The sequence below is a fragment of the Tenrec ecaudatus genome, chromosome 10 (assembly GCF_050624435.1).
Source record: "Tenrec ecaudatus isolate mTenEca1 chromosome 10, mTenEca1.hap1, whole genome shotgun sequence".
Taxonomy (NCBI): domain Eukaryota; kingdom Metazoa; phylum Chordata; class Mammalia; order Afrosoricida; family Tenrecidae; genus Tenrec; species Tenrec ecaudatus.
This window is the reverse complement of record NC_134539.1, coordinates 111,245,000-111,257,107: the sequence shown is the minus strand read 5'-3', so window position 1 is coordinate 111,257,107 and position 12,108 is coordinate 111,245,000. Positions and strand designations below refer to the sequence as shown.

The window sequence follows — 12,108 nt, the reverse complement described above, 5'->3', positions numbered from 1 at the left end:
GACCCTTTGGAAGAGACCAGGTCGAGTCTGTGTTACATTCTCATGGGCATGGTCTGTTTTCCCGGTGAGGGACACGGTGGCAGGTAGATGAGGACTGACTTGGGGCCAGAGCGCAGGTGAGCTCTCACTCTGCTGTTGGGGTAGGATTGTTGCTCTTAGTTTCTTTCGCCTGTGTGTTTGGACCCATCGATCGGTTGTGAAATCAATGTGGGTTGGATCACCATTTTTTAAAAAGAGAAAACGATACTGCCAGCATACCCCACAACCAGTAAGGACAAGGACTCTTTCGTGAAACTGTTGGTGGTTGTAGGTGTCTGTCGGCTTGTCACGGTGGCTTGCGCATGGGAAGCTCTGCCGCCATTTCAATGATCAGCAGGGTCCCCATGGTTGGCAGGCTTCAGTGGAACTCCCAGAGGAAGACAGGTGAGCAAGAAGAACCTGGTGATGTACTTCTCAAAAACTAAAACTGGCCGGTGAAAGCATTATGAACATCAGTGGAACATTGCCTGGTACGGTGCCAGAGGTCGAACCTTGCAGGTTCGAAGGTCCTTGAAAGCTGCGTGGGGAAGAGCACTGTGATCGGTGCTGTGTCAACCTGGCTGGGCCACGATTCTCCGTGGCTTGGCCATTGGGGCCGACGAATCCCCATGATGTGCTCTAATCCAATGTAGTCAGTCACGTAATGGCACCTGCTGTGACAGCCGAGCAGTTGTAAGAAGATGAGGGTGGGATGCAACCCCTTCCTCAGCCTGCTGCTATTGACTAGAAGTTTCATCAGGAATGTGGCCTACTTCCTGGACAAGTGGTTGCTTTGGGGAAACTCGCCTGCTTTATGCTGGGTCTGGAGCCCGCCTCTGGCTCATCCGTTCTTTGGACCCTTCTTCCTTGGACTTAGCCAACTACCTGCCACATTGCCTGCAAACACAGGGAGCCATCAGCGGCCTGCCATCTGAACAGCCCCCCTTGGATGAACCTGCCTCTCCAGTCAGAAACCTGATCCACTGACCCTGGATCCAGCCCCCTCTGTAGGCTGTGTAGTCTTCTTGCCAATCCTGGACCCCTCAGTCCCCGAGGCTATGTGAGTCAGGAGAAGCCTCTCACCTAACTCTTGATCCGTGCACTGGGGACCTGCCAGGACTTGCCTGTGTCTTCAACGGTGCGAGCCATTTTCCTGACACCAGTTTCTGTGTCATATGACATACATATATATAAATGTCACTGGTCGGGCTCCTCTAGAGAACTGGCCGAACCCAAGCTGCTGCTTCCAAGTGCAATCCACCTTAATGGAATGAACAGAGCCAGGCCTTCAGGACCTTCACTTGCTAATGTTTCCACTCAAAGTGCAAATGTGGAAAAGCCTCAAGCATCCATTAATCCTCAGTCCATGGAATGTACAAGGCCAGAATCTAGGAAAACTGGAAGTCGTTGAAATGAAATAGAGAGCATCCGGATGGATCTCTTCAGCGTTATGATTGCTGTTAGGTGATGTTGGACCATCTCCCGTCGTAGCACCTCTGCACTGTCAGGCCCGGTGCTCTCCTCAGTTAGTGAGCACTGGTTTGCGGAAATGGGCGGGTACTGGGCATGTTTAACTGGATAATCCTATGCTCTGCTAGGCTCAGGATGACACCGTGGCAAGGATCTACCCTGAAGTGCCACCCTGCCAGTGATAAGAGACCATGCTTCCGCCGTCCAGGAAGAGCAGCGATACGGCTCTCAATCAAACGTAGCCTCAGCCACTGTTGCTCAGCGTGAAGAAATTGACGCTTTTTGCCAGCTTCTGCTGTCTAAAATTGGTCAAACATGCACCCAAGATGCATTGAGCGTTACTGGTGATTGCAATGCAAACACTGAAAACCAAGAAGAAGGATCAGCAGTTGGAAATACGGCCATGGTGATAAATAGTGCCGGATTATGCCATGGTAGAATTTTGCGAGACCAATTGCATATTCATTGCAAATACCCTTTTCCCCACAGTACACACAGCCACTATATTGCCAGATGGAATAGACAGGAATCAACTTGACTGTGCCGAGGGGGAGAGACGGAGCCCTGGTGGCGTAGTGGTCCTGCGTTGGACTGCGAACTGCAGTGCGAGCAGCTTGAGACCACCAGCCCCATCCTCAGGAGGAAGGCGGGATTTCCACTCCCGGGGAGAGTTGCAGTCTTGGAAACCCACAGGGGCAGATCTCCCCATCCTACAGGGTCACTATGAGTCTTCATCGACTCTATGACTGTGAGTTTTTATGAGGGGAAAAAAAAAGGATGGAGAAGCTCAATCTCATCAGTTAGAACAAGGCCAGGGTTCATCAGCTGCTCATGTTCAAGTTCAAGTGGAAGCTGGAAGAAATTAAAATAAGTCTGTACGAACCAAACTATGACCTTGAATGTATCCCACCTGAATTTAGAGGCCGTCTCCAGAATAAATTTGATCTATCGAACACTAATGGCCGAAAGACCAGACAGGTGGCAGGGGAGGGCTTCATACATGAAGAAAGCAAAAAGTTATTAAGAAGACAGGAAATAAAGACGAAACAAAAATAAAATGAATGCCAGAAGAAACTTTGAAACTTGCCCTTAAGTGTAGAGTGAATGGGAGAAAGAAACCCTGAGTCAAAGAGCTGAATGGAAGATTGCAGAGGGCAGCTGGAGAAGACAGCACTATAATGAAGTGTGCCAAGACCTGGAGTCAGAAAACCACAAGGGAAACACACTTGGCTTGTTCGACGCGGAAGACATTTAAGCCTCGGGTTGCAATATTGAAGGATTCTACGGGCAAGACAGTGAGCCCTGCAGGAAGCACCACACACGAAAGGAATGCACAGAGTCACGGAACCAAAAGAATCGTTGGACACCCAGAAGGAAAATAAAAAACCAGGCCGCACTGAAAGCATTCATGAGAAGCAGAGCTTGGAATTGGTAGAGTATCAATTGAAACTTTTCAACAAAGGGATACAATTCTGGGAGCACCACAAATTGTGGAAACACCACAAAACGGTTTACCTGTGCTTCATTGACTATACGAAGGCTTTCTTCTACTGTGTGCATCATGACAAATTACAGGTAACAATGTGAACAGCGGAAATCCCAGAGTGCTTCATTGTGCACAGAACTACGCTATACAGCTTGGCGTAAACTCAGAAAAGGTGTGACAGTGTCAGATTCTCTTGCCGTGCATTTTCAAACTTTGTGCTTTACCAAGATATTTGCAAGACAGCTACCTGGCAGAATGCCTGGAAGAGATCCGTATTTATGGCCATTCCAAAGATAGGTGATCTAGTAAAATGTGGACATTCTCCAACAGTATCGTTAATATCACACGGAAGGGTAATTTCGCAAAAGGTCATGAAAACCCAGCTGCAGCAGTACATTGGCAGGGAACTGCCAGAAATTCAAGCCGGAAGCGTGTGTGGAATGAGGCATGTCATTGCTGGTGTCTGATAAGCCCTAGCTGAAGACAAGGAACGCCAGATAGATGCTTACCTGTGTTTCATGGGCTCTGCAGAGGCATTTGACTGTGTGTGATGACAGATTATGGATAATGAAACGTGAGCATTTCCGAACGCTTCATTGTTCCCGTGAACCAAGCGGCAGTCACTGAAACAGAACTGATGCGTGCCGCTGGGTTTACGCTCAGAAAAGGTGTGTGGCCGCCCTCAGTCCTGTCACCGAGCTCGTTCAAGCTGCCTGCTGAGCAGCTGATGTGAGAAGCCGTGCCGCATGGAGAACGGTGACGTCGGGGCTGGAGGGACACTCATTAGTGGCCGTCCGTGTGCAGAGGACCCCGCTCTGCTGGCTGTGAGTGAAGAGGGGTTGAATCCCTCCGATGACGACCAAAGACCAGTTAGCCTTCAGCTGAGAAAGCAGAAATCCTCACCGCGGGACCCAAGAGAAGCAGCATCAGGAGAAACGATGGACACTGTCAGAGACTTCCTCTGCCTTGGCTCCAGGTCAAGCGGGCAGTCGGGAAGCAGAACGAGTATCACGTGGGGGCAATTAGCTGCAGACGCCTGTTTCCAAGTGTAACAAAGCCAGGGTGTCACTGAGGACCGAGGGACACCTGACCCAAGCCATAGTATCACTGGTCGCCGGGTGCACGTGTGTTCGCTGCCTGCTGGGTAGCGACGGCAGGAGAGCAGTGGGCGCATTGGGATTTTGACATGAGGCAAACATGCTGAATGTATCACGGGCTGTCTGCAGAACACACACCTCTTAGAAGGAGTCCAGCCCTTTGGAGACAAGGAGAGGGAGACTTCCTCTCATCAGGAAGGACCAGGCCCTGGAGGAGGGCATCGTGGTTGGTGAAGTCGAGGGTCTGTGAAAAAGACCACCGACCTCAATGAGGTAGAGGGACCCAGCGGCGGCAACAGTGGGTCCCAACGTGCTACGGGGATGATAGCGGAGGGCCAGTGCAGTCCCCCAAAAGGTTGCTGTGAGTCGGAGCCATCTCTGTGGCACCTCGCGACCACCTGCGTGCGGGCATATGTTTTGCGTGTCCTATGGGCGAGGCCACATTATTTCTTGCCTGGGTGAAGGGTTTGAAAAGCACCGATTTAGGGCAAGCCACGTGGCAACTCCTAGCCTCGCTTTCTGCCGCTGAAGATGACAGTGTGTCCCATCACCTCCTCGCTCATCCTCGTGGGCTGGAGGACAAGCTGGGTCGCTCCTGGTACCCCGTCCAATGCCAGGTTCTCAAATATTTTCTGAAGGAAGGAGGACAGGCAAACAGACGGATGTGAAACAGACCCCGTAAGCCGTGAGGTGCCGCACCAAAATAAGTGCCACCACCGTTGTCACTTGTCACAGGATGCATATTGGAAAGGAGCTTGCCCAGTGGAACCAACTTGCTGGCTCTTGGTTTCCAGCTCCCAACAGACTAATGAGCCTGGCTGCCTCCTTTCTCCATCTCCAAAAAGGGGTTGCGCATAAATAGCACCTCCTCTTCTGAGGGCTCAATGAGCTCTTGAATGGAAAGCTCCTAGCATGGAGCACGTACTGCCCAGCCTAGGTCCTCCCCACCTCGAGCTGAAGACCGTTTTCATTGGCTTTCTTCCCAGTCCATCACAGCCTCGACGCTCTGCTGAAACCTGACAGAGGCCTGTAGTAACTGTGAGCGAGGAGCATTGGCTGGGAATTGAACCCAGGTCTCCCACGTAGAAGGGGAGAATGATATTACACAGTGGTTCTCAGCCTGTGGGTCACGACCCCCTTGGGGGTTCAACAACCCTTTCACAAGGTTCGCCTAAGACCAACGGAAAACACATTTCCCATGGTCTTGGGAACCGAGACACCTCTCCTCTATCGACTGCAGGCGGGTCCACCCACAAGTACCCGGCATAGAGACTGTTACCCATGCTACACCATGCTTCAAGACAAAATTTCATTTATTTGCCATTAGAAATACACATTTCACAATATATAATGACATAGTTTTGGGGTGATGAATCACTATGTTTTAATGATGTTCAATTTGTAACAATGAAAAGACATCCTGCATCAGATAGTTACATGACGATTCATAACAGGAGCAAAATGACAGTGATGAACTAGCAAGGAAAATAATGTTCTGGCTGGGGGTCCCCGCCACATGAGGAGCTGTGTGACAGGTCGCGGCATTCGGGAGGCTGAGAACCACTGCTCTTACACAGCCACCCCTTCCTCCCACTAGTATGCCCTCTGCTCAAATTTCCTCCGGCCCTAGCAACACACCCTCTTCCCGGAGGTGGGGAGGCCCTGGTCGCAGCAGAATCTTGCTTCTCTTAGGCTCCAACTTGTCACCCGGCCTATTTTGTTTCCGTTTGGTTGGGGAAAGATAACAGATTCCAGCCCAGATACACTCCCACCCACACCCTACCCCACCCTTGTCTTTCTGCCCCCCAAACAAAGACTGTGACGCAGGCTCCCCCTCTGCTCAGGTGCCTGGGCAGGCCTCGTCCTCCCCCGCTGGCTCTTCCTGGGCCCCTGGGTGGGTCTTTACAGAGTGGGGAGGGCTCAGCCCCCGGTGGCCAGATCTGTGGCTGGAGGCTCAGGAAGAGGGGGCCGGACCCTCCACCCCACAGACTTAGCTGATCTCAAGATAGAGTCTGAAGGCCGCGCCCCTCTTCCTTGAGCGGGCCCTCCCAGCCGGCTTGGCTGCAGCTAGCCAAGTCTCTGCCCATGGGGCCCTCTGACAAAGGACCCCCACGCAGAGGAGGAGCCCTGTTCTGTCTGCTTCCCACCTTCCCAACGCCTTCTCTTCACCCCACCCCCACGGGCTCTGCTGGCTCCCAGCTTGTTTGACTGTTCTCAGCCTGACACTTCCTGATAGGCAGCCGCCTGGGGGTGTGTATCCAAGACTATGTACACACAGGCTCTGACAGGAAGGAGCCTCTGTTCTGGCCCCAGGGTTCCTGGTTTGATAATCTTCTGGAACCTTCTTGGTAGGTGACTGATGGGTTCAGATTACTAATGGAGCCACCCAGAGCTGAGACAGGAAGCGAGACAAAGAAATGCATGTCTGTCCCTCCACACCGCCTGGGTTCAGGGGCAGAGGCGTTGGTGCAGGCTGCCTGTGAAGCCCTGGCTCACCCGGAGCCCTTCTGTCTCATTCCAGCCGTGTGTTGGCTTTGGGGTTTGGAGTCGCCCTGAATGTTAGGTTCCTCGGGTTATGAGGGTGCCTTCCTGCTGTGGGGAGGAAGAGGCGGTTTTACTGTCTCAGGGCCGTTCTCCCCTGTCCTATAGCCGACGGTCACTGTGAGTCAGCGTGGACTCCATGCGGCGACTTGGGTTGGGTTTGGTCCTGCTCACTCCCCCCTCCCTGGGCTTGCTGACATCCCCTGGGGGGAGGGGGGGTTCACACGGTTTATGAGCAAGTTCCGGTGTCTTTTAATTCCATGTTCCCACAAACTCTGAAGCTACCTCCCCCCCTCCGTTCAGAAACACCCTGGCAGCTGGTAGCTTCTCCAGGTAGGAAGTGGAAGCAGTGGGCAGACTTTTCTGTTTCTTTCCCTTTTTTTTTTTTTGACTTTTCTGTTTCTGAAGAGGCTGGAAGGCAGGGGGAGGGGGGGGTGCCCAAGTCCCTGGGGACCCTTCCTAAACATCTGCTTCTCCCCTGACAAGGTCGGGAGACAGGTCACACCGTGCCCTCTGCAGTGCGACTGTGGATGCGGTAACTGCGGATGAGGGTTGGGTTACTTTTGCCTTTCCTCTGTCCCTCACTCCCCCTCTCCCCCCCCCACCCCCACCCCCCCCCCCCCCGCCCCACCGGCCTGTGCGCTGGGCCTCTCCTGATAATAAATGACTTCAGTGCTCCCCGGCCAGCCAAGGACTCGCAGCCAGCCTTCTCCTTGCCCCAGGTGAAGTCAGGCTCTGGAGCAAAGTTTCCTGGCTGGGACCCTGAGAACCATCTGTTGCCTCTGCGCTGGCAATTCATGTGACCTGCCTCTCTGCTCAGAGGCATGTCTTCCCCTTTTGCAGACGGACAAGTGCAGGAAGCAGTAATGGGTCTCTCTTCCCCAGCAGCTTTGGAGAAGTTCTGTCCCCTTTCCCTCCCCTGGATTCTCCCTTCCAAATCCCCTTGATGTCTTTCTCAGTGGGGACATGGGTTGCTGGTTCTTGGGCGCCCTGGTGACTCTTGCATCCCCCACGCACCCAGTTGGATCATGGGAAGAGGTGAAAAGACTCCACCTTTGGATGCCGATCCTGCGGCTGAGATCTTGGTATCTTTCAAGGGGGCTTGGGAGCCATGGAGCTGAACCTGGCCACCCACCTGGGCTTCTCCTCTGTCTTCTTCCTGCTGGTATGCCTGCCCAGGCCTCAGCCTTCCTCCTGCTCAGATTTCCCCACCTTCCTGTGAGACTTCGTTGCTGTCCCCTCCTCCACAACCTTGGGATCACTCGGTGAGGATTGATGGTCCAAGTTGGGAAATGTCCTCACTTGGATTGTCCTTTCCGCAACACATGAGGTCACTGTGAGTCAGAATCGACTCTACAGCCACTGGTATGGTCCACTCCGTGTCGCCCTTGAATTGGTCTGTTATACCAAAGAGATGATCCCGTTCTCAAGGGCAGAGACGGAAAAACCCAAACACCATCTCCTGAAAAGGACATTGGATCCTGTCGCAGCCCTGCTGACACCCTTCTAGGGCTTTCTATGTTGTGCCTCCAGAACAGCTCTTCTCCCTGATCTTCAAGCCAGGGTGTGATCTGGCAGCTGCTCACACCGACAGCTTTGCCTTTTGCCCCGTTAATACCCCCAACGCGTTTGACCCCACGCCCCATTTCTCCATCTCACGCCCACACACACTGCTTTCTTTCCACCCCCTTCCTCGAGCCCCTTCCCACCACAAGAGCAGGCTCCGAGGAGGTCTGCCTGGAATTCTCCCATGGTCCCAATCCAAGACACGTGTCCCCCTTTGGAGAAGCACTCCTTCATGACCCGGTCTCAGGAGGAGCTCTGATCTCCGTCTTTCTCTGTACAAATCCCTCCGTCAGTCTGTGCTCTGTGTGCTGCTTATCCTACTTCTTCCCCAAGCCGGGGAGCCTCTCACAGATAGGAAGCCCCATTAGGGCAGGGGTGATGTGTGCTTTGCTCACTCCCCCATCTGGCCTGTCGTTAGGCAAAGGAGTAAGACGTGCGGCACTGTCGGGTGCCAGGCGCGTACTAGCTGTTTTATCTAAACTGGCTTTTTCCCTTCTCTGGAGAGCGTAATATTCCAGCTTTACAAACCAAAAATTAGCCACGGTGGTGACTTGCCCACAGTTACTAAGAGACCAAGTTTGGGATTCAAACCCATGCTGCCTGGCCTGCCCCAGGCTGAACCCCATCTTAATGTTTCCAGCAAAGACTGGACGCTGCGCGGCAGGTGGTTCCAGTGCCGAGAGGGTGAAAGGAGGCTCTGCTCTTGCTGGTGTCCGGCATGGGTCTGCACTGGTAGAACGCAGAGACCACGAGAACCAGGAGTCAGACCACTGGGCATTTGAAAGCCAGGCCTTTGGGCAGGCACACTTGAGCTCTGTCCTCATCTGGGTGAAGCGGCAGACGGGAGGATGGAGCAGATGTGGCTGGGAGCCAGGCTGCTGCTGTTGAGTGGAGCTGGGGTTGACCCTCCAGAAGAAACCAGCGACAGCGTTGATCTCTGTGGGGAGAAGGTCCCCAACAAGTCATCACAGGTCCAGTCGGCGCAATTGTACAGCAACAACAAGATTACAGTAAAATCATAGAGAGCATGAGAGGTAGGGGAGAGATGGAAATAATGGAGTCAGACACAATTCATGGGAGCACGCTCACCTCAGCCCCGCTTGGTGGTCCTTGTGGGGGGAGCCCGGTCACGAGAGTAGGAGAGCCCCCAGGAGAACCTGGGAGAGCTATTACCTTATTGCTAACCAAGGGTTATATCTCATTAGGGGGACATGATTACAGGTAATCACCCATCACAGGAAGGGGCAGTACAATAGGCATACACATCATAGGAAGGGGATGTATGATAGGCATAAGTGTGATAGGAAGGGATGAGCTAGGGGTGTGCCCACAGGAATGGGAAGGTCTAGGGGTACACATGTGACAAGATGGGCGGACCCTAGATTCATGATGGCAGCCTAACCTTGGTCATCCTTGGGCAAATTTGACCTCCCTGGTGTCTCCTACAAGGAAACAGACTACTATCTTATCAGAAGGGAGTGGGCCCTACTTGTTGTGGGATAAACAGTGGTGTCTGCTTACTCTAGATGGCAGATAGCTCTTAGAGAGAATGGCCCCTGATCTCTTCTTGAAGACCTCCAAGTGTACAGTCATTTGCAAGCAGCTAAGTTTAGCATATATTTGGGGGAGACAACTTGGGGAGAAATCCTTCTGTTTCCCATAGGTCTCCCTCACTGTAGCTCTTCCCTCCAGCGGGCCAGGTACCCTTTCTCTGCTAGAATGGTTGCCTTGTCCTCAAGCTGGCTCCCTAGTCCTCAGAGAACAGGGATGGAGCGTTCTAGTGAACCTACAGCTGCCCCCTCGCCCATGACTTCTGCACACTCTCTGGAGTCTTCAGAGTAACCTGACTAAGTCTAAGGCCTCTTTCCACACTGCCTTCAGCTAGATGGAGAACATCTTCTTAGCTGCATATCTGACTCAGATATCTCTTTCAGGTTAACCTCTCCCCTCTCCATGTAGTGTATGGGGGCAGGGGGTGGTGCTGTGGGACTTTTGGGTCAACCAAGGGGGAATGTTTAAATCATATTAGTATCAGCTTGTTTCAGCTGTGAATTTTCAATAGCATTTTTTCTATCAAACTTAATATTTACTCATTTTGACAAATTAGGAAAATATGCTAAAGGTGATGCACCCCTAACTCATTACCCTATAGTCCTCACTGTCGGGTGTTTATGGCTTCAACTGCCGACCAATGTGCGTGGAAGGGGTCAATTCCTGAGTGATGGCCACATACACCTTTCCGTTTGCAGCGCCCGGAGCATCTTGGGGTAGTTAAGCAGGCTGACAGAATCATGGCCCAACGTTGAAGAAGAGGCTGGGATTCCAACCAGGCTACGTGGAAAAGAACGTTGTGGTTGCTGGCTGCTGCCCGGCACAGGTGCAGGAGAGGGAAGGGCGGCACGCTCACGGCCGCTTCCTCACCCTGTTAAGCGACAGGAACATAGAGCATCAGTGGGGCAGAGACTGGTCTTGGTCCTTTTGAGAGGCTTAGAAGGAAATGACTAAGGGCTCGAATTCCTGCTCAGCCATCCATTTCCACTGCAGTGCCACAAGGAAGCTCGGGGCCCGAGGCTGTGGTGGGAAGATGATATGAACAAATCCAGTCCCGGTTTCATGCGGTGGGGCCCAGGAGACGAGTGTGCCTGGCTCTACACCGTGGGCCTTTCAGTGCAGTGTGGCTTCTCAGGGCCTGCTGCCCCACAGCAGCCCCCTGCCACAAACACGCTGCAGGCGCCCTGAAGGCAGGCGGCCTTGGGCAGGCAGGACTCTAGCTGCAGGTTGGGCCAATAAATACCACAATCTGCCCTGGACCCGTTGACACTTGACCATGTACCCACCCCTCATCTCTGCTCTTCCTTCCTCTCCCTCCTGTAGCCCATGAAACCCCTGAAGGCCACGGCCACCACCTCCCAGCCCGTGCTCACCATCCAACAGATCGAAACCATCTTCTACAAGATCCAGGACATCTATGAGATTCACAAGGAGTTCTACGACAACCTTTGTCCCAAGGTGCAACAGTGGGACAGCCAGGTCACCATGGGTCACCTCTTCCAGAAGCTGGTGAGTCTCCTGCTGCCAGAGTCTTCATACAGAGCCGCGGCCAAGGTGCCGGTGTTGGGAGGGGACTGCTCAGCCCCTCGCCTCTCATGCCCCAGTCCCTGTGGAGGCTGGGTTATTTCTCCACCCTGCGGGAAAGCCGGGCCTGGTGCCTTGCCTGGGATGCTGAGCTAGGTGCTCCGGGAGAGCACCCCATTGGGGGCGCTATGGACCCTCAGCTAGGTGCCCTGGTGGTATAGTGCTTATGTGTTGGGCTGCTAACCACAAGGTCAGCAGTTCGAAACCACCAGCTGCTAGAGCAAGATGAGGCTTTCTCCTCCCATAAAGAGTTGCAGCCTCAGAAACCCACAGGGCCTGTTCTACCCTGTCCTATAGGGTCCCTGTGTGCATCAGAATGTACTCGGTGGCGATGAGGGAGGGCAAGTGAGCCCTTCAGCAGTGAGAAGGGCATGGGAAGGAGGGACTTTTCACCTGAGACCCCAGGTGCCCTCTAGGAAACCAGGTAGTAGGGCTGGAGACCTCATCAGCCGATGATCCTCTCTTAGCAGGAAGCACTAAGAGCCCCCATGCCCCACCCCAATTGCAGGGACGGGAAAGGAATAAGGAGGTCAAACCTGGGCTTCCTGCTACACTGAATCATCCTACCTCCCAGCCTGGAGACTTGGCTCATCCTTGGCACCTTCCCTGCTCACATCTGGGACGGTCACTTCTCTGATGGCCTCTCTCTACCCCTCTGCTGGCCCTCCTCTGGACCATCGCCATCACCTCCTGGAGGGTCCTGCCTGCAGGTCTGCTTCCCATCCCACCTCCCAACTCCACCCAGCTGCGGAGATCGCTGTCCAAGTCACCCAGCAGACCTTGCTTCTGCCCTGC

At 53.4% G+C, this 12,108-nt stretch overlaps 1 protein-coding gene across 3 annotated transcripts in view; it reads left to right on the top strand.

Annotated features, from left to right (window-relative positions):
- ABR (ABR activator of RhoGEF and GTPase) overlaps positions 1 to 12,108 on the top strand; it is a 216,054-nt gene that overhangs the window by 139,548 nt on the left and 64,398 nt on the right. For all 3 annotated transcript variants that reach the window (XM_075561252.1, XM_075561253.1, XM_075561255.1), the window contains one exon: positions 11,053 to 11,238. In XM_075561252.1, the coding sequence (XP_075417367.1) occupies positions 11,053 to 11,238 (186 nt within the window). The remainder of the gene's footprint in view (positions 1 to 11,052; positions 11,239 to 12,108) is intronic.